Genomic DNA, 22,780 nt, shown 5'->3' on the forward strand with positions numbered 1-22,780 from the left:
TTTACTTTTTACTGTTAATTTGAAAGCAGTAGTTTTTCTGTGTTAAGGAATGTATGCTAATTCATTCCTGCATCTTCTAAAGGCAGCATGGTCTGGGAGGTTTGTTGGATGTCATTTGCTTTGAACATTTAAACAGTATTTAATAAATGAACAAAACACAGTTTATTTAAATAAAAGTACTTCACATGTTGTGTGCATTTACACTTTCTCAGCAGAGAGGTCTTCATAGCCACAAAACTTAAAAAGTGTTGCTTATCCTTAAACAGCAGATGTTTGCTATTACTCCTGTTGCTACCTATGACTAACGAATGCAGAAGAGCAGAGCTCTGTTTTGCTTGGCTGTACTGTATTGTACTTCATTGTGTGATCTTGGGCTGAAACACTCCTGGCTCTGAGCTGAGTCACAGGATGTGTCAATGTATTTTTTTTTTTACTTTTTGGGGAAAAATGCATTTTCTTTAAAGTATCTTTTTTTATTGACATATTGGATGATATATAACTTATATTTTTGGTCCCCAGTTTTAAAACGATTGCTGTGGAAGGTATGTCACTTACAGTTGCACATGTTATTTGAACAGGGGTCAATTAACTGTATTATGAATTATCAGGAAATGAACAAATGAAGGAAAATGAACAAAGTGCAAGGTGAATTGTGCAATCCATGAGCATGATTACATATGACATGGAGAGTTAAAATATGTGTAAAGATAATTACCCTCTGCAAGAATGCAGAATAATTTTGTCCAGTGTATTCAGTATGGTATGGACAGTACATAAATGTTTTAATAATTACTGTATTTCAAAACCAGTGTGTATGTACAGTCTGAACAGTTAAAGTAATCACAGTCACAAGTCATCATTAGAACTTGTGACCACTATTTAACCAGTATATGGTGAGTGGTTAAGCTACAGCAAGTCAGAAGGGACACTACCCTTTGCTACTATTAGGGAAGAAATGGTGTACTACTTTAATTTTCTGCAGGTCAGCAGATTCTGGGCTTTTATATTATTAGCCCCAAGGTGCTCTTATTATTAGCAATGAAAGTGTTTGATCTGTATGATCTATAGCAGGCATGTCAAACATACGGCCCGCGGGCCGGACCAGGCCCGTTGGATGATTTAATCCGGCCCGGCATAAATTTCTGAGTATGTCAAAAAAAGAAGCGAGTTTCTAGCTCATTTCTATCAAAAGTTGTGATTTTTTTTTTAAATGAATACAAATTAAATGCTCTCTCCGGTCGCTAGAGGGCAGTAAATGTCCCGCATGCAGCACAGACACGGCAATCTTGCTTCACCACAGCAGCAAGTAGACTGCAGAGAGAGAGAGAGAGAGAGAGAGAGAGAGAGAGAGAGAGAGAGAGATGTGATGACACGAAATTTGTTTGCACTCATGAATACAGATCATTAAAAATAAGATTCATCTGGTTTCATATTACAGTTAATATTGTGCAGTATATGTTCTCAGCTTCAGTAGGCCCAGCCTAGTAGTTTGATCTGATGTAGTCTAATCTTATTGCCCATGCACTGCTATAACTTTTATTTTGTATTTCTTTTTTTTATTTATTTCAAAGCAGTATGACAATTAAGGTGAAAATATTTTTTTCATAGCTCCCACTTGAGTTTGTTGATGTGGTGAGTTGGTTCAGGTGTAAAACTGTTAAAATAAACCAGTTGTTAACACATTCACCGCCAAACATGAAAATCATTTTTTTCCATTGTTTTATGAATAAATGTGTTGTGCTTAGAAAAGATCCCTTTTCATCCATGATTATAATATGTAGGGTAGGCTAAAAATGTAGGCTGAATAATAAAGCATAGTACTGAAAAACAAAGCTAAATATTTGGAGTTGACATTCTTTTACTGATCCGGCCCACCTGAGAACAGAAAGTCTGGATCCGGCCCCAGAGCCAAACTGAGTTTGACATGCCTGATCTATAGTATGAAATTCTGAAATGAAAAATAAATATACATACTAGGTTGTCTTCCGAATGGTACTATACTTCTCCATGTAGGTCTTTGCTCCTTGTGCCTTTTGGCCCCCGATAACAGCCTCTTGCGGCTATATTTTGTTTAGTTTTCATTTTTATCTTTTATCTTATATTTTGTTTTTGTACAATAGGATGTTAATCCTGTTTAAGGAGAGCTTGCTGAGGAACTCATAAATAATTTCTTTGGCAGTGAATCAGTTTTGAGCAGGTACCAGGTATTTAGGTGAGATTGACACAGGCGTGTACATGCATGTGGGTGTTTGTGAGGAAACTGTGTGTGTGTTAAGTCTTGCATTAAGTTTCATAATCAGCCACAAGCTTTGCTCCTTTTTGCACTGAATCCGGCCGGCTTCCTGAGTAAAATGGATTCTCCTGTGGCTCATCTGGTGGACAGGCGGTTAGAACGTGAGAAGGATACAGCAGCTAGACGAGATAAAATCACATATAAAAACTGCCAAGGTAAGACACTAACACGTTCAGACAGGTTCACTCTGACATTACAAATCAACTCGATCTACTGTACAATTCTCTTCTACTTGGCATATAATATTATAACGCCACTTTTACTTCATCTTTATAGTTCTTTATATTTTTCTACTATATATTTTGTTTTATCTTATAGCACATAAAATAGTTACTTTGTAGTATTTTTTATTTTTGTGTGTAGTTGGAACAGATAAATAATATTAGGATCGGAGTTAGGAGTTAGGTTGTCTTATGTATTGTAAATATGTTGCATTACCCAATACCTAGACCACACTCTTTTAACAGTTATGAACAATATGTTCTTAATTGTCTCCGCATGATCCTAATCGTGTTCACTAATTAAAGGATTTTCTTAAAACCTTACACACAAAGATGAAACCAAGAAGCAGTAAAGTTTAGGAAGCTTTGGGAGCGTCATTTGTAAGAGTGTAGTATTTGGCTGACTCCTCAGGCTGGAACGAGCTCCAGCCACTGCTTGTTCTCACCTGCATTCACCCGAGTGTTTTCTTAAAGGAGCGCTTAATAGCCTATAGCCTAAAAAAGGCTTTTTCACATTCCTCCTTACCTTCACAGAAATACTGCACAACATGTGAGTGATTGGTAAAAACATGAATGAAAACCAAGCAAAAAAAAGCAATTTAGCAAAATGATTCGCTGCTAATCAAAACCTGTGACAGTGGGTTTGTGACTGTGGTCTATAGAGTGCCCTGTAATTATCAGTGGTGTAATATTTGAATATAGTACAATATACTTAATTATTCTTCTGAGTAAATTTTACTTTAAGTAAATCTTACTAAGTCCACAGGTGAAATTGGTTATCAAAGTAATTGTGTGCAGTCATATAGCTCAGTTAAGATAAGAGTTAAATAGTTAAAAATACATAATGTGACAGCTTTTAATTAAGGTAGTCAATGGTTATCAAATTCTAGCTTTACAACAAATCACTAAAAGCAATAACAACTATTGTTGCTATCAGACAAAAAAATAAAAATTTTAACAATTTTTAAACTATTTCAAATTAACAGAAGCACTACTGCATAGACAGAAAATGTTGTTTCATGCCAGCATATTGCCACAGCCAGCTGTTATTAAATGTTGCTTAAGTTACTTATTTAGCGATTGTAAGCTTTTTTATTTTGGTAGTTCATGCCCTTGGTCATACTAAGCACAATCACTGGTTAACAAAAATTACTAACTAATATTATCACAGCATACAAGCCGACCAGTCATTCTTTTTTTTGTTTACTTATTATTTATTATTTATTAATACGTATACTTATTAATATGAGTTTGTTATGGCATTTGTGTGAACGTGTGTTGTAAATACGATATTTTTGACATGACTTGAAGGCAGAATAACTCCATGTTTGTCTTGAATTAAGCTAACTAAATCAAATCATCCAATCAAATCCAGAAAGATGGCTTAATAATAATATTTTTTTAGCTTGAATGTCCCATTTTTGGGGAAAAAGATGTCCATTTTTATGGTTACCTATTTCTGTATAGACTTCCTATAACTCACTATTAAAGTAAAAAAAAAAATCCCAAAGATTTTGCCAGGCATACATTACTACAGGCTTTTTGGTAACACTACAATACGGATTAATGGAATAACATGAATTAATGCAGCATTTCATGAGTGAGTAAACATTCATTCATGCACATAATACATCATGAGTCATCATGAATATACATGAATTAAAAATGAACAATATATTAGTTAATGGAGTAATCAAGGTACAAACGTCATCAACTGGCATGAGTTATTAATGATGTTTATGCAGATCTTCATGTTAGTTATTAGGGAAATTGATCAGCATTACTTAAGCATAATTTCTTCATGAGGTTATATTACTCACTCATGAAATATTGCATGAATTTACGCTATTATATGTACCCTTATTGTAAAGTGATACCAGTTTTTTTCTCTTATTTGTGCAAATAGCTGAACCATGGGGAAATGCTATCTGACTCTCCAATAGAAAAACGTTTCTGAGTTGTTTAAAGTTGTCAGCAGAAGTAAATAGTCCCACATATGCATACTTAATGTTTGCTAAAGGTTGCAAATCAGGTCTTGCTAGAAAATGTCTTCCTGTTATCCATGTTAGCGTTGCATTGAGAAATGATAACAAGCTTGTTATGACCACATCTCCAAAAACTGCTCTGCAGGCATCTCATGACTGCACTGTGTTTTTAAACAGTTTGAAAATGTGTTTGCTGTATTTACTCTGTTCTCCAGGATCCAGAGAAGCTGTTCGGAAACGAACCTTCACACAGTGGATTAACACTCATCTAAAGAAAGTGAGACATTATTTTTTCTCCTTGCTGTCATTTATTATACATACAGTGTAAGTCAAACGTTTGGGCACATCACATTTGGGCAGTGTTTGTTACCAATGTTAGTCTGGCATCTTCCATTGTAAACCAATAAAGCACACATCAGATACAAAGCATGTGTTGGCTGATCAATCATGTAGTGTCAGTGATACATTATGGTCATTAGATTTTTCACATACAGTTCCTATAAGCATAAACATTTGCTTTAAATTGTCTTGAGGTTATTTAGTTAGTCAGTTAAAACTTAAACATATTGGATGTAACTGAATGTTCTAAAGCTTTAGAACAACTCAACTGATAAGACGTTTCTTTTTTTCTTTTTGTCTTTTTTCTCTCAGTTTGACCCTTCCATGCAGGTGGATGATTTGTACACAGATGTTCAAGATGGGAAGATTTTAATGGCATTACTGGAGGAGCTCTCAGGCTGTAAAATGGTTTGTTCAGTCAGTTTCATTGGTTATGTTATGACCTTCCACACATGCACGGTGACCCTGAAGTTTTTTAAACGTACCCTGAGATGCTGTGTGTGTGTGAACGTTAATGTCTGTTGTACAGTGCATTTCCTTGACTATATTTGGACAGCATTTGTGGATTAGGCAGATAAATTACAAATAATTTAAAGCAGGTTGCCTTTTTTTTGTTAAAACACTGGACTATCATCAGTGCTGCACACTTACAGACAAAGAGTGATTGTATCAGAAATATAGCATCCAATAATGCACACACTAGGGGTGTGCCATATCGTATCATGCTAAATAATATTGCCACACCTTTTTATTAATATTGTTACGGCAAAAATACCCTAAAATACAGTGATACTATTTTAGAGCCATATAGGCCTTCAGGGTATTGTTTGCAACAAAATAAATTTTTACACTGTTCGCATTTCCTGTTAAATATCTACTACAAATAGATAATATCTGTCATATTATTTATTTTACTTTAATACTGAATATATGGAGTGCACTATTAGTATCATAACATGCTGTATCATTGAATTCTGTTACATTCTGGTGGAAATCTTAATTAGGGGTGTGCTGTATCATATTGTATGCAATAATGGACAAATGGACAAATAAAAATGTATATAAATTTTGTTGCAGGAGTGTGATCTTGAAATTGACTATTAATATATAATTGACTATGTTTTGTTATATGGCCAAGAATATTGTTATCGCAAACATACCCATAATATCATGGTATTATTTTAGTATTATATCGCCCACCCCTAGCACACACCAAATCCTAATGGCCAATATGTTTAACTAATGCAGTCAGGAATTATTTATATCTCAGTAAAATTCCAAACTCATTCACTGTCTGTATGAAAAATGACAGATTTATCATGTGTTAATTATGTGGTTTCTGTTCTGTGCCTCAGCCGTGTAACTGCTTCTCTGAACTGTAAACAAGCCTAAGGAGTTTCTCAGTCACTTTTAGAATTAGCTGCCCTAGATGTTAGTTAGGTGTCTCTGGGAGTCTTTAATCAGTGAACAATAAGTATTGTTACTTTTCTCTTCAGCTCCACAGGTTCAGACCATCTACCCATCGTATTTTCACCATCAGCAACATCGCCAAGGTCCTGGAGTTCCTTGAGGACAGGAATGTAAGTGATGTTTACTTTAAATGTCCAGATCAGATGCTTTGGTTCAATGTAGAAGCAAATTTGCTGTCAATATTTGTTACCACTGTTTTAATATGCATTTTAATATAATAATAATAATAATAATAATAATAATAATAATAATAATAATAATAATAAAGGAATCATGCATGAGGCAGAAGGCCAGTCAAATTATCAATGGCAAAATACATATCCCATGCCAAAAGTCATGGGATATGTATGTAACTTGAAAATAAAGGGCCCAGTTTCAAGCAGGATGTTAATTGCACATCGTGAAGCTAGATTTACGGTGTGTCATTGTGTCTTTGGTATTGCAAAGGTCAAAACATGCCAAAGCCACATACTAAATCTCTTAATTATTCATGGGTGTGTTTTTGGCGTAACGTGAAATAAACTAATCAGTGAGTCACTTGCCATTACTATTAAAAGCCAGCTGCGCCCTGACTTTTGCATGTTAGTATCTTAACAGCGCAGCAATGTGTGCTTCTCAGCAGAGGATACTGACCTGTGCATCAGCAGGTCATTTATGGGAAAAGTAATGTTATTTTATCCTGTATTCTGTTTATTGTTGACGTAAAAGTTGGATTTGCAGGGTCATAAAGGGGGTGTACACACACTCGTGCACAGTGCACCTGCATAGCTAAGAAGAGAGGTATGGATGGATGACTATTGACTGTTGTCAGGGTTTAAATTGGTCAGTGTCACACCTGTTTTCCACTGCCAAGATGGAAATGAGCCCGGAAATATACCTGAATACACCTCATTTCCAGGCCACACATCCATCAGTGTAGATATGTTCCTAAACTCCGACATTATTATTTTTTTTTTTATCACAGTTCTGATAGCTAAGCTTTTTTAAGCACTTAGTGTTTAGCATTAGTTTACTCATCTACCAAAAAAAACAAACAGATATGGGCAGATTAGACAGATAAGATGCTTTGGTCTGTGTAAAAGCATCTTAGCATTAAGTACATCTTAACATGGAGAGAGAATGCTCATGCTGATGATCACTCGACCATCTAAGAATCATCTTTGTGTTAAGAAGCTTTTGGAAAACTCACCCCTGATCTGCACTTCTGCATTTAAACAAAGGGGTTTTCAAATAAAAACATAGAAAAGTCAACTGGTTTTATGTTATTATGAGTTTGACAATACATGTTCCCTATCCGTTTAATCAGGCTGTTGCAAGGTCAGAACTAACTGTGGTATAACATATACTTTGACTTTAGGCGAGAGTCATGAGCATGGAGGCTGCAGACGTCGCTGATGGAAAACCTTCAGTTATACTTGCACTTATCTGGACTATCATAGTTTACTTTCAGGTAAAGAACAACAATCACATGTCTAATGCACAAAGTAACACAGAGCATGCTAGAATTTGCAGTATATGTATTTAAAACTATAACATAATTCAAAAAGATTGTTCTTATTATTATTCTTTTTACTATTATTATTAGGTGGCAGTTGCCTTAGTGAATGACACTTATTCATCAGTGGTTTATTTTATTTATTGTTAAATAAGTATAATCAACACGTACATCAATAAAAGAACATAATAAACATGTAAACATGCTGTATAATAACCATAATCATAATCAGTCCATTAATCACATCATGGTGGGATCAATGATCTATCCTAATAAACATAATGTTATCATAATAACATATTGTACTAACAATAATACTAATAGGATGCACCTACCCAAATTCTGTAAATCCTATAAACTTTATTTCACTTCTCAAATATCACCGTGTTCATCTGATATATGATATATTTACAGAAATTGCTGATCTGAACAACCAATGGTTTATAAAGTAAAATATAAATTTATATTTAAATTACACATTACATATATTGGTTTTATTATTATATTATTAATGAAAATCAAATAAAACATATTAATGAAATAACCTCATTATCACAGATTCTGCCTGTATCTTCCTCTGACAGCTAAAGGAAGTCACAGGAAGTCTGGGGAGGCGCTTTTCCTCCAGTGTGTCCAGTCTGGTGTCTCTGGCGGACAGCAGTGACTCGGCCCGCAGCTCTCCTGTGCCCTCTAGTGATGAGCACTGCAGCACTCTTCCTTCCAAGAGGAAAAGAGAATCCCGCCAACCCAAATACTACCGCAGCAGAGCCATCAGCACACTGCTGAACTGGACTCAGACCTGCACCGCACCGTAAGAACAGACGCACATAGTCTTAGCATTAGAACAGAGTATCACATATTTATTACTTGTTTTTTGAGAAGTGAAAACCTCTTTTTACACTTTAAGACACTGATTTCTTTTAAAAGCATAAACTGTAGAATTAAAATCCCTGTGAAAACATATAAAATCCCTGAGTCATGTCCAGTGTATAAAAGTTTAAGGGACATTCCAGCGAATGGGTGCCTCTTTTGTCAACAGTAAATTACATGTGTAAATGTGCACACAAAATAACTTTAAAATACATTTTAATATTAGGCATAGTGTCTTGTACATTGACCTAATTGCAAAAGTAAAATACGTAATTAAAACCATTAATTAAACTACTTAGAACACTGTAAAAATAACATTTGTTAGGTCAATCTCAACACTCCTTCCTGTTACCTAAATTAATACTTAGATCTTATTTGTTTATTTTTTTTAAATACAAATTTTGGGAAAATCACTAGAATGTGCTCAGTGTCCTCATGCTATTAGCATAGCCGCCATTGAGCTAATTCTAAGCTAAAAACTAGTTCCTGTTACTTTCAGTCCTGTTTCTCAAAACATACAAAGTAACAGGAGTGAGTTCCAGTAACAGGAATGAGTGCCGTTAACAGGAGTGATTTTTAGTCATAAATGTCAATTATTTGAACATGCAGTCAACAATATATTTAAAATAAAGTCTTTCTGAGAGAAAATTAAAGAAATGAGTAGACCTTTAAACATGCTTTTTAAATGTCATGAGTTTCGGGAACAGGACTGAGAAAAATGTTACCATCTTCAGCTTAGAAATCTTGTAAAAATGTAAGTAAAGCTGCCTGAGTTTGACCAGTACATATTTTAAATAGTTAAAAGCATGTGTTATTAGATTGTGAGTTGAAAAAAAGATACAAAAAATAAGTTTAATTGGAAGACTTACAACAAGCAAATGGCACCTATAAGGTGGAATGGACCTTAAAGTAAATAGAAAAGCTTCCAGGTACGTAGTATTCTGCAGTATTGAGACGTTTATTTGTCTGCTTTTCAGTTTGTAATACCATCTTATATGAACCTTATCTTATATGAGTGCATGAACCAAGGTTTTTCAAAGTTAGAGAACATAATCATCATTGATCTGTATTCTGTGTTTAGGTATGGTGTGGAGGTACAGGACTTTGGTAAAAGCTGGAGGAATGGATTAGCATTTCTGGCGTTGGTAAAATGTGCCAGACCTGAGTCGGTGGACATGACAGCAGCTCTGACCTCAACCCCCAGAGAGAACCTCACACAGGCCTTCAGAGCAGCTCAGCACTGCCTGGGGATCCCTCCACTGCTGGACCCAGAGGGTAAGAAAAAACTAAACATCCCACAATAAAACATGCAGTCTGAACAGTGTACAAGAGTAGAAATAGGAGAGCACATTTATATGGTTTATTATTAAAGTTTTGACCCTTTAAATGGTCAGTAGCCACTTTAAGATTTAGCCTTTTACTCCTCAGTCCTGTTATTTTCTATAAGTACTGATAAATGAGCCTCAAGCTGGAATTAACCATGAGAAATGACCTACAGGCTGATTATTCAATTATAAACCACACTTTAATCTAGAGAATAATGTGTTATTATTATAATAAGCGATTAATATTTGATTATAGCATATCATAGCACATCACAGCACAAATAAGAATAAAACATTACATTATACTATAGTATATAAACATTTAAAAAATGTAATATGTTTTTAAAAAGTTTATAATGTTTATAATCTTACTGTCATATAAAACATTTGTATTTCTATTTTTTATGTATTTTTTGATGCTATTTTATTTGACAGTTCTCATCATTTTGTCAACAATAAAGTTTAAATATTTCTTGACGAATGGACTAATAGAAATTCTCAAAAACAAATTAACTGAAATAAAATGTCTTTACATTGACATCCATTAGAAGATAAAAAGGTCTCCTGTAAAGGAAAGCTGTTTGGGAGATACATGTTTTCCATTGGCCAGTGACAATAGAAATAGCTTCAAATGTGTATAAAAGCTTATAAAACATATAGGTTTACAATATTACTATGATGTAAAAAAATCTCAATTTTTTAAATTTTTTGTACCTTTTTTAACATTATTTAAATTTTCAGTTCTTACCATTGTGTCAAAATTTAAAAATAAATGCTTCAAAATTACCCGTAATTAAATCTTTTCATATTGACTAAAACCATTGACGCTTAAAAACATGTACTTCTCTTATACAGTTATAGATACAAGGATTTGATCCAACAGGAATTATGTTATCTGAAAGCTTTATGTGACAGTGTGTTACAGTATGTTTTGTTGTGAATGCATTTTTTATCCTGGTGCAGATGTAATGGTGCGCTCTCCGGATGAGCAGTCAGTCATCACGTATGTGTCACAGTTTCTCCAGCGCTTCCCACAGATCAGAGATGTGAGTAGTTTTATAAATGTTGCAAATTTTAAAGTAGAGAAGCTATAAACACTGATTTATAGTAGCTAAAATGAAAATGTAGAAATAAACTGAAAACGTAATTTTGTTTCTGATCTTGTTAATTTTTTATTTGTGCAGGATGACACATTGATGTTTCCAGGAGACAAATTTAGCCCTATTACAGATTATTCTGACTCTGAACTATCCAGCACTTCGCTGGGGTTTGAGGACTTCTCTGATTTCACACAGAAGGAGCCAAATCAGGAGCCTGGTTCTTACTGCTGCTTGAGTTCAACTGCAGAAGAAGAAGAATTCAGCCAATCAAATGGACAGTACCTTCATAGTTCCATTGAGAGGCACTGTTGGAGTTCTTTGCCACAGAAAAAGATCCTGGAGACGTATGGAGGCTTAGCTCATGGTTCAGAGGAAGGCATACACATTCTGCCTGCGTTGGACTCAGAGGAAGAGGATGCGTACAGCTACATCCTGGAGCTGGACGATGAAGAATTAAGCCCTTCTAATGAGCTTGAAAAATGCAGTGCACCAATCAATGCTCAAAAGTCCCATCATGATTTATTAGGTGATTTGCAACACAATAATGGAGAAAGGCATCATATATGTCCATCATCGGAGATACAGAAGCCAAGTCTCCAACTGTCATCAGAATCCTCCAGAGAAACACATGAAGAACACATTTCAGAAGGTGATGTCTCTCTTAAGACCAACAAAACTGATGTTCACCACAGGCAGGGTGAATTAGCTATAGTGACACCTACAGGTCCAGATCTGTGCACCCAGAAAGATCATCTAAATCTCAAACACACTCACAATATCACAAACATTCACAATCACATCACTGCTGAGCCTTCTGTCTCAGAGAGCCACAGAACTTTGATTAGAAGTGATTCTCCCTCAAAAGATGAAGGCCTTCACACTCTGATCTTTAGTAACACGGACAATCAGTCACTGTCTATGATGAGTTTAACAGAGAGTTCCCTTATACATGAAGATGAGCTTAATGAAGTTAAAGAGCCTGTAAAGAACAGTCTATCAGATGATTCTCCCCAATCAAGAAATTTTACACATCAGACTAATCTCAGCTTATCACATGAGGAGCCAAGCGAGACGCCCTCAACTTTAGAATCATCAAAGTAAGTAAAAAGTGGGAAGTATCTCCTTTTTTATTTTCTTGATTTTTAGTTTAATACAAATTTTAAACACACAAACTGTCCTTTACACTGGCAACATTTTCTGATCAATGGAACAATAGAAATTCTCCAAAATTAACCCGAAAGAGCACATCTTGACATCATGTGCCACATACCCTTTGAAATCTGTGTAAAATTATTCACAGCATCCTGTGCTTCATTTTAACTCAAGAAGTTACACATACTGAACATCCTAAGAGCATCACAGGACAGTGTGTGAATCTGTGTTCATTTATCTGAGCTTTTTTTTTTACAGAATGTAGGTGAGGTGGGATAGTGTAGGTGAGGTGGGATAGGAGATAAAACTAGCTTATTTTAAAAGTGTATTCCCTGCTTTTTTCCCTGTTCTGTTCCAACCATTTCAACAACTTAAACACTTAAATGATTTAATGAAATGTTTACGACCCATATACGTTTTTCTAACCTCATTTCTAGAAAAAAAATCTATATAAGCTATAAAATTGTTTTTGCATCGTTTACATTACATCAGGATTTAAAAGAAGAGCTGCTCACTGAACTTTCAATTTTGAATTAGGTATCAATATTCAGAAATGGGTCCTGGCTCTTTTGGGTTAATTGAAATAAACTCTTTTTACTTTAACTTCATTGAACTGCTTTACGTTCATCTGGATGTCACATTAACCTTTTGATCATTAGGTCTGCTCTTATCTCACAGGTCATGCACTCTCTGTTTTGCAGGGATTTGAGTGTGACTGTACTTGGTGATGCCATGAACTCTGACTTACTGCACACAGTCCTTCTGCTGTGGATTCTCACCTACTGTATCTTCATGCTGCCTCAGATAGAGACCTGGACACTTTTTTGAAGCTAAAACTGCTTCCAGGAAAAGAAGATGTGCGCAAAATGGTAAAAACATAGTGCTTAAGGAATACACACTCTGCCTTCAGTATCAACTTCTGGCTGCAGTGTCCTGTACAGCCTTTCATTCATTTTGAGATCCATCATGGAACCTACTAATAATAACACATATAGAAATGCCTTATTTACATTTCTGTCTGTGCACAAGTACACAGTGGAGTGAAATCACATTCCTCTTAGACCATGGTGCAACATGGAACCATCAACAAACAGCTCATTAATGTGTTCATATTTATTTTGAAAATATATATATTAAAATATTGTAACAGACATATTTCCATAGCAATATGCTGTATGTGTTTTGGTCACTCTCCATGTTTTATTTATACCTCATTAATTAAACAGATTTAGACAATCATTTTTGTATTTGCATGTTCTTATTAATACACATTTAATGCAGCATCTGTACTATGCAAAAATGAATTTAATAATCTCTTAATAAACTCTTAAAATGTTTTTTGCACATATTTGAGTGTGCAGATGGTTATTTCAAATGCTACCTTTAGCTTTTTCAGCTTCCGCATCTCAGCTGAGTCTTTTATGTTCTTATTAATCACATTTCTTTAAATCTGAAAATTCAGCTTTCTTTAAATGTATATTAATAGTTATAAAGGAAACATGTTGAAAAGGAAGGAATTTCTAGATGGCAGAGCAGACAGGTATTAACAGAAGATTATGTAACCATACAGGCTTCTGTGGGCCAGTCCCCACTGCCCACTGATTCTAAGAATACTCTGCACTTCTGTTTGTTTGGAGTTTGCCTGTTGGTTCAGGGTCAACCGAATCAATAGCTTTTATCATGGGTGCAAGAAAACAACTTTAGCTGGAGTTTGGACAGTCTTCTACAGAATCTTCGAGTACCAGTGGGTTTCCATTTTTTTGCAAGACTAGATCACGGGTGCAAAATTGCATGACCAGAAAATACTATAATGAGATACATTGAGGTTTATGGACAAAAAAATGTTAAATAATAGCTCTAAAATAAACATTTCTGGCACGAAAACACCTCAGGGAAGGTTATGATAAAGTCAAATAAATTCTTTTCTTGGATTTCAGTGGATTTGGTTTTCAGTGAAGGAATAAAGAGTGTTTTTCATAAACAGGTTGTTTATCTGATTTTTCTTATCCCAGCTCATTGTACTTACAGGAAGGACTGATCAATTTTTCAATCAATGCTTTCAGAGTATGCAAATACAGAGAGTACCAAAAACACCACAACTGTTTGAAATAATATGATTATGTATATTATATGGATTAATATTTTATTGGCTGTGAACTGCTATAATCTGAGTTGTGCAAATGCAGGTGATCAGTGCAGAGCTCTATGTGCAAACATTACAATAGTGCAGAGGAATAGAACCAATATTGTGCAACAACTGCACTCAGTTAGGAGCAGAGTTCTCTGATGAGTGAAGGGGAGGAATTGTTTCTTAACACTGAACAGATTAGTGCTGTGGATTTATTTGATGTAAATCTGTACACAATTACTCAGATACTAGTGGTGCCACTGCAACAAAACTAATAGCTGAACCTTAGCTCTTTTATAACAGTCTGTATCGCTTAATACAGCTAGTGGCATTTGTTCAGCTTATAGTTCATTATTTATATCTGTTAATAAATGTGTATGCTCTACATATTTGCACTGTACTTAACTGTTATTCAAATATATATTTTTTTATATTTATTATCCATATTGATGTACATCCTTTCTGTATTTAATGTGTGTTATTTTATAGTCATATAAGTATTGTTGAAATGTACACATTAAACTTACAATTCAGTCATCCATCCAAATCGTTGAATACAGAGGTTCCGATCACTTCCATGGCCATGGGTTTATAAAACCAAGCAGCTAGACATCCAGACTGCTTCTACAAACATTACTAAATTAATGGGTTGCTCTCAGGAGCTCAGTGAATTCCAGCTTGGTACTGCCATAGGATGCCACCTGTTGAACCAGTCATGAAATTTCACTACTCACTACTAAATATTCCATAGTCATCTGTCAGTGGTTTAAACTTCACTGAATGCTGAAGTGCATAATGCACAGTGATCAATCACTGTAGACTTCCAAACATTATGAGGCCTTCAGATTAGCTTGAGAAAAGTGCATAGAGAACTTCATGGAATGAGCAGTTCTCCATTTGGCAAATGGATGGATGAGTCTGGGTTTGACGGTTGCCAGGAGAATGCTACTTGTCTGACTGCATTGCCCCAGGTGTACAGTTTGGTTGAGGGGGATTATGGTGTGGGGTTGTTTTTTAAGTGTTGGGTTTGGCCCCATAGTTCCAGTGGAGAGAATTCTGTTCCTTTTCCAACATGACAAGGTCCATAAAGACATGAATGAGTGACATTGGTGTGGAAGAATTTGACTAATCTGAGTGCTGGCCTCAAACTGATAGAACACCTTTGGAACGATGTAGAGAGGAGACAGAATTTCTTGTCCAACATCAGTGCCTTACCTCACAAAGGCACTTCTGGAAAAATGGTAAAAAAAATCCATAAAAACATTTAGAATTTAGAAAAGGTTAAGCTGTTTTAGCTGCAAAATGTGGGCCATCATATTAAACCCCATGGATTAAGAATGGCAGATGGGTGAATAAGAGTGAACACTTATGGCAATATAATGTACTGATACATATCTGGTTCTGGATTGGAATTTTTACATTTCAGCATAATTTGTTGTGTAGTAGAATATACAGTCATATGAAAAAGTTTGGGCACACCTATTAATCTTAATCATTTTTAGTTCTAAATATTTGGGTGTTTGCAACAGCCATTTCAGTTTGATATATCTAATAACTGATGGACACAGTAATATTTCAGGATTGAAATAAGGTTTATTGTACTAACAGAACATGTGCTATATGCATTAAACCAAAATTTGACTGGTGCAAAAGTATGGGCACCCTTATCATTTTATTGATTTGAATACTCTTAACTACTTTTTACTCACTTACCGAAGCACAAAATTGGTTTGGTAACCTCAATGAGCTTTGAACTTCATAGCCAGGTGTATCCAATCATGAGAAAAGGTATTTAAGGTGGCCAATTGCAAGTTGTTCTCCAATTTGAATCTCCTCTGAAGAGTGGCATCATGGGCTCATCAAAACAACTCTCAAATGATCTAAAAACAAAGATTGTTCAACATAGTTGTTCAGGGGAAGGATACAAAAAGTTGTCTCAGAGATTTAACCTGTCAGTTTCCACTGTGAGGAACATAGTAAGGAAATGGTAGACCACAGGGACAGTTCTTGTTAAGCCCAGAAGTGGCAGGCCAAGAAAAATATCAGAAAGGCAGAGAAGAAGAATGGTGAGAACAGTCAAGGACAATCCACAGACCACCTCCAAAGAGCTGCAGCATCATCTTGCTGCAGATGGTGTCACTGTGCATCGGTCAACAATACAGCGCACTTTGCACAAGGAGAAGCTGTATGGGAGAGTAATGCGAAAGAAGCCATTTCTGCAAGCACGCCACAAACAGAGTTCTGTTCTGTTTGTGGCGTGCTTGCACCAAACCAATTTTGTGCTTTAGTAAGTCAGTAAAAAGTAGTTAGGAGTATTCAAATCAATAAAATGATAAGGGTGCCCATACTTTTGCACCGGTCAAATTTTGGTTTAATGCATATTGCACATATTGCACTGTTAGTACTATAAACCTCATTTCAATCCTGAAATATTACTGTGTCCATCAGTTATTAGATATATCAAACTGAAATGGCTGTTGCAAACACCCACATATTTAGAACTAAAAATGATTAAGATTAATAGGGGTGCCCAAACTTTTTCATATGACTGTAGCACAACACTTTACACAATAAATGTACAATTACAGAGTATTAGAGTTTTCTTAGTATTAGTAAATTCCATTGGCAAGGCAAGGCATATAATGTACCTTTATGTTTAAACAACATGACTCGCAAGCACCACATTCTAGCTAATACTTTAACTAATAAATATGATGATACTATACCAGTAACAAAGCGTACAACATCATAAAAGATCTTGATAATGTTGATCAGAGCTAAAATACTTTGGTTCTTTTTATTCTCACTTGTGTTTTTTTAAAGTTAACCGGGGAATGGGGCACACATTGGTTCTGCAGGTAGTGTGTGTGTCACACAGATCGAAGGGCCTGGGATTGTTGGCATGATCCCCACTCTGGCCACTACATATCACTGTCTGTGAGGAGTGGGAAATGGAAGTCTGAATGGATGAATTAACCACAGAATACTGTTTTTTATTTTTTATTTTTTTTTTTGTACCAAAAAGTGCTTCTTTAGGTAGTTGATAACGCCATCAACACCCTATAATGATTTCTAACATGAATAAAAAAACACCTTAGTAAATGTCATGAACTCAAATTAGTCCCCCATTTGGATTTCAGTGGAAAACACAAAAATATGTGTTTTTAAGAACCAGGTGTTTGTTTTATCTTATCACAGCTCATTGTACTTACAGGAGTGACTGATCAATCGGTCAATCAATGTTTTCAGGGTATGCAAAAAAAATGACTGCGAAACCACACTGCCCCTCAATGCACACACCCCCCTCATCTAATCCTCTATTACTAAATATGTTTTATCATGCTATTGACATGGCAAAGGCTATTACATGTATGGTAATATATTTGTAATTCCCTACTATATTAAAATATATCTAAAATATATTAAACTAATAATATATTAGTTGTAATATATATTATACTAAACTAATAATATATTAAGATTAATAAAATGCTCCCACTCAGTGCAGGAGCTAAAATCACCTGACTCAGCATTGCTACAACAGATTGCATCACTGCATGTTGTATTAGAGTGGGTTGTGCCTGATTGGCTTCAGAGAATGTAATGTTGGTTGTGGGGTTAATGTTTAAAAGTAGTAGCTCACCATCAAAAACTATAAAAGGATGGAACTGTATTAAAACAGTCTCCTGTGGCCAGGACACTAGTGGTAAGTAGACACATTTAAAATGCCTCTATTGGTGATTGATTCCTAATTAAAAAAATATTAAAAATAAATAAATATAAAAGAAACACATTTTTTTATTTAGAAATGTAGTTTTATAAAAAATTAGTTAAGATTTTGCAAAAACATGGTTTCATGTTGGATTCCTACTTTTCCTAATATATACTCATTCATTACTAGAGTGCAAATTTACCTTTAATGACTTAACATATATCAACCATTTTTTCCTTTTTACAATAAACACTGAAATATATTTTATTTAAACTTTTAATTCCTTGTTCATGAAGATGCCTAAATAAAATAACAATACAATTAATTTTGTAGATGTATCATATAGGAAACCTCTTACAGAGGCATCTTAAGAGAGCTTTTAACCATTGACATCACTATTTTACAGAATTATTTCCTCCACTTTACGTTAATACCAGAGGAAAAGTACTTTCCTGACAAACACTGCATAAAACTTACGTTTCCTTAATCTTTCCTATTCTGTTCTTCTTTCTTTACCTATCTCAAATATATCACTATTTTAGCTTTTTCAATTTTTTCCACCATTCTGCTTTCCACCATTTGAAACGTATGTTGCAAAGTCTTAGATCAGACAATCCTATTTTAATACATGTATATTTAACTTGTTGTATATGTTACCTGATGTCATTCATTTCAAACAAAAGCACATATTTAAAATTATTTTATTTTATCATTATTACATTTTCCAGGTGATAAAATGTGGGGAAAAGGCTGTTTCTTGGGTGCCCTTCTGCTGACAGTGGCCTGGGCTGCCCCGCAGGGAAACCATGATCAACATCTCCACCATGGTAAGGATGAACCTCACCCCAGCCATGAAGGAGAAGATGATTTATGCCACAGACTCTCCCCCCACAACGCCGACTTCGCCTTCTCCCTCTACAAGAAGCTCTCCACCCACCCTGAAGCCAAAGGCAAAAACATCTTCTTCTCTCCACTGAGCATCTCCATGGCTCTGTCCATGCTGGCTCTGGGGGCTAAAGGTAACACCCACTCTCAGATCTTCAGCACCCTGGGCTACAGCACCCTCACTCCTGATCAGGTCAATGAAGGTTACGAGCACCTGCTCCACATGTTGGGACACAGCCAAGAGGCCATGCTGCTAGAGGCAGGAAGTGCTGTGGCTGTCCGAGAAGGCTTTAAGCCCGTTGACAAGTTTCTGAAAGATGCTCAGCATTTCTACCAAGGAGAGGCCTTCACTGTGGACTACTCCAAACCTGAAGTTGCTGTGCAAGAAATCAACAAGTACATCGCCAAAAAGACCAAAGACATGATCACTGACATGGTCAAGACCCTGGACCAGCAGACTGTGATGATGCTCATCAACTACATCTATTTCAGAGGTACAGTAGCAATCTTACCATGTCATACCAGAAATGTCCTTCTCTTTCTCAGTAATACATGTTTTTAAATTCTGTTCTCTTAGGTAAGTGGGAAAAACCTTTTGAAGTTGAGCACACACACAAAGCTGACTTCAACGTAGATGAAAACACCAAAGTGTCTGTGGACATGATGAAGAGAACCGGCCGATATGACTTCTACCATGACAGAGAAAACTCTACCTCCATCATTATGGTGCCCTACAAAGGCAACACCTCCATGATGATCGTTCTTCCAGAAGAGGGAAAGATGGAAGAGCTGGAGAAACACATCTGCAAGGGCCATCTCAGGAACTGGCATGGGAAACTCTTCAGAAGGTAATGAACTTTAGTTTTCTTTCAACATTAGTATTGTAACACAGTTTTCAGGGAAAAAAGGGTGTAAAGAAGAAATACCATAACTATATTATTTCATTATTGCAAACAACACTGCAGGGAGAAAATATTAATTTCAGTAGGGGGAGATAACGGACCAAAACTAGTGGCACAACTGTGGGACTGCAATATAAATTTCAGCTGGGGCAGAACAGCAGACAGGCTGACATTTCATCAACATTTTTATCCATCTTTATTTAGACAGCAAAACCCAGAGATCCCAACTGCTCAAAACCTTTTTTTGGTTTTCTGTTGAAAAAAGACAACAGACAATCAAATTCAGAGGTAGTACTTATCTCAGCAGGATAAAAACAAACTTGAATGTATAGCTATGATTTAGTAGTCAGAGGATAAATATTAATCATAAAATGTGGTCAGTCAGAGAATGAAGAAAACATGAGGACTTCACAGTAGAAACATCTGAATTCCTTTTTTCTCTAGCTCTGTGGATCTGTTCTTGCCCAAGTTCTCCATCTCTGCATCCTCCTGTCTTGTGGAGACTCTGAAGGAGATGGGAATGGTTGATGCATTCTCAGACACTGCAGATTTCTCTGGGATCAGTGAGGAGACCAAACTGAAGGCATCCAAGGTATGCAGTGAAATCTTAATCCATTCTCTTTGTCAATATGCAGCCTTTACTGTAATCTCTGAGATATGGAGAAGATTTTTATTCCTCATTTTAACTGATAACTTCATGCTATTTTTTTCTTGTAATAATCCAAATATTTTACTGTCAAATCAGGCGACACAAATGAAAGCATCAATTCTTAAGGCACACACTGATCATATATCTGACAGGGCAGATTATTGTGAAGTCACTGCTCTCTGCATATACAAGATTTTTATGCACAAAACATATACAGATGTATCACTAAACTCTTTTTGCATGTATACCCATCACTACAAATTATTCTTCTTTTTAACACTACATGGCAGTTGACAAAACAATTAATGAAAGATTAGAGATATATCTATATATTATCATATTATCTGCCGAACTTTGATAAAATGTGCTGTGTTTACTAATGTTTGATGTCTTTCACACAGGTCCTTCATCAGGCAGTACTTAAGGTTGATGAAAAGGGCACTGAAGCAGCTGCTGTCACCACCATAGAGATCATGCCCATGTCTCTGCCAGACACCATGATCCTTAACAGACCCTTCCTGGTGTTCATTGTGGAGGACAGCACTAAGAGCATCCTCTTTATGGGCAAGATATCCAATCCTGCTGCATAGAGACAACTTTATCAACCCTATACCCCCAAGCAGTATTAAGACTTATTACATCAAGTCTTTAAAAAAGATCAATTCAGATATTTTTCTTTTTTTAACCTGTACATTACTGTCAATGTTGTTTTTGTTGGCAAATTGCATAATAAAAAAACACATCCAATGAAATAAGGGACATGAAAAGTGACAAAATGTAATGCTTGCATGGTTCAAAATTATACAAAAAACACTAGATATATGACTGGGATAGTATTATATGCATATATTATTAACACATTAGACCAATAGACTATTTATTTCATTGCTTTCATAAAGTACAAGAACTACGCTCATAAGTAGCCAGACTAAAAACATGCTTTTAATATTTGATGAGCATGTATTTTATTGGTTTACCACACCTTGTTCTTCGAGCAGCAATAATAATGCATAATATGCTCTTTAGGATGCAACTAACAAATGCTATAGGCCACTTTTGGCCCTGTAAATTTTAACATAAGACAGCCCTCATGGATGGAAACAGAATCTAAAAAAGTGGTAAAATCAGCATTCCTCAACACAGGGTCCCTCTCTACCCTGTCAGGGCAGGAACCCACCTGGAGCATTAAATAGACCGAAAAGCCTTCTATTAAATTCAATCAATCCTAAAGGTATGCATAATGCTGTCCTGTTTTATTTTTCTTGCTCACCTACTGGTGATTGGCACATACATGGTAATAGTCAATACACAAATATATATTGACCCATCAGGACTAGTACTTGGACTTACTACCTTATGTAATACCAATAATACCAATAATTCCTTTATATGGGGCTTTACCAAATCATAGGAGGCAGTGTACTGATTCACTGCAGTAGAATCCAAAAGGATGGAATAGCACAAAATAGTATGATAGAATTGTAAGTTAAACCAATAAATTACAATCGTAATTACCATCATGCTGACTATAAAGTATTCTTAAAATGATAAAGCAGGGCAAATATGTTGATATGCTCTTCTCTTTTGACATATTAAGTAGTGGCAGTATGACCAGGTTTACTGCAATTAAAGCATATACATTTACCGTTTTCTTGGAAATAATATCATTCTTTTGTAAGGGAGCCACCCCTAGGCTTGCTACATTTCGCAAGAACCTCAGGTGTTTTATAATCTAATTGGGTATAAATACTACAATGTTATACAGAGGGCTAATGGCTACTAATTGACATGGCTTCTTCTGCCCATCAAAAAAAACCCTTCTCTGTGAATATCTAAGTAGGTTAAAGTAGGGCTTAAGCAAGCCTGATGTCTTTTCTACTCATCAATCAGCATTTACCAACACAGGGGCCCTCGCTAGCCTGTCAATGCAGGGACCCACCTGGAGCATTATATTTACCGCAAAGCCTCCTATTAAATTCAAACAACCCAAAAGTTATTCATAATGCTGTTCTATTTTTTTGTTTTGCTCACCTACTGCGGCTTGGCACCGAGATGGCAATAGTCAATACACAAATATATACTGACCCATCAGGACTAGTACTTGGACTTACTACTTTATGTATGCTTACTCAATTTCTTTGTATGGGGCTAAACCAAATCATGTGGGGGTGGTGTTCTAATTCATCTATCTCGCTGCAGTAAAATCCACAAGGATGGAATAGCACAAAACAGTATGATAGAATAATATGTTGAA

At 35.6% G+C, this 22,780-nt stretch overlaps 2 protein-coding genes across 2 annotated transcripts; both read left to right on the forward strand.

The window, feature by feature from the left end:
• The first annotated feature begins 1,648 nt into the window (after window positions 1-1,648).
• Window positions 1,649-13,486, forward strand: clmnb (calmin b). The gene is made up of 10 exons (XM_022662526.2): window positions 1,649-2,448; window positions 4,715-4,776; window positions 5,151-5,246; window positions 6,335-6,418; window positions 7,666-7,758; window positions 8,388-8,614; window positions 9,755-9,948; window positions 10,962-11,044; window positions 11,183-12,195; window positions 12,952-13,486. Exons 1-10 carry the CDS (start codon window positions 2,352-2,354, stop codon window positions 13,076-13,078), a joined length of 2,076 nt encoding a protein of 691 aa, XP_022518247.2. The 5' UTR covers window positions 1,649-2,351; the 3' UTR covers window positions 13,079-13,486.
• Window positions 13,487-18,060: 4,574 nt separating this feature from the next.
• On the forward strand, window positions 18,061-21,281 carry LOC103033541 (alpha-1-antitrypsin homolog). The gene is made up of 5 exons (XM_007252946.4): window positions 18,061-18,084; window positions 18,819-19,469; window positions 19,553-19,823; window positions 20,322-20,469; window positions 20,928-21,281. Exons 2-5 carry the CDS (start codon window positions 18,827-18,829, stop codon window positions 21,114-21,116), a joined length of 1,251 nt encoding a protein of 416 aa, XP_007253008.3. The 5' UTR covers window positions 18,061-18,084; window positions 18,819-18,826; the 3' UTR covers window positions 21,117-21,281.
• Window positions 21,282-22,780: the final 1,499 nt, after the last annotated feature.

This window comes from Astyanax mexicanus, chromosome 1, assembly GCF_023375975.1.
Source record: "Astyanax mexicanus isolate ESR-SI-001 chromosome 1, AstMex3_surface, whole genome shotgun sequence".
Classification (NCBI taxonomy): domain Eukaryota; kingdom Metazoa; phylum Chordata; class Actinopteri; order Characiformes; family Acestrorhamphidae; genus Astyanax; species Astyanax mexicanus.

Bases quoted from the DNA above. Each gene is read 5' to 3' on its own strand.
- clmnb (XM_022662526.2), top strand. From the start codon at position 2,352: ATGGATTCTCCTGTGGCTCATCTGGTGGACAGGCGGTTAGAACGTGAG. The intron at 5,247-6,334 runs GTTTGTTCAGTC...TTTTCTCTTCAG, and splicing joins AGCTCTCAGGCTGTAAAATG to CTCCACAGGTTCAGACCATC. The intron at 12,196-12,951 runs GTAAGTAAAAAG...TCTGTTTTGCAG, and splicing joins TCAACTTTAGAATCATCAAA to GGATTTGAGTGTGACTGTAC.
- LOC103033541 (XM_007252946.4), top strand. From the start codon at position 18,827: ATGTGGGGAAAAGGCTGTTTCTTGGGTGCCCTTCTGCTGACAGTGGCC. The intron at 19,470-19,552 runs GTACAGTAGCAA...CTGTTCTCTTAG, and splicing joins CAACTACATCTATTTCAGAG to GTAAGTGGGAAAAACCTTTT. The intron at 20,470-20,927 runs GTATGCAGTGAA...TCTTTCACACAG, and splicing joins CCAAACTGAAGGCATCCAAG to GTCCTTCATCAGGCAGTACT.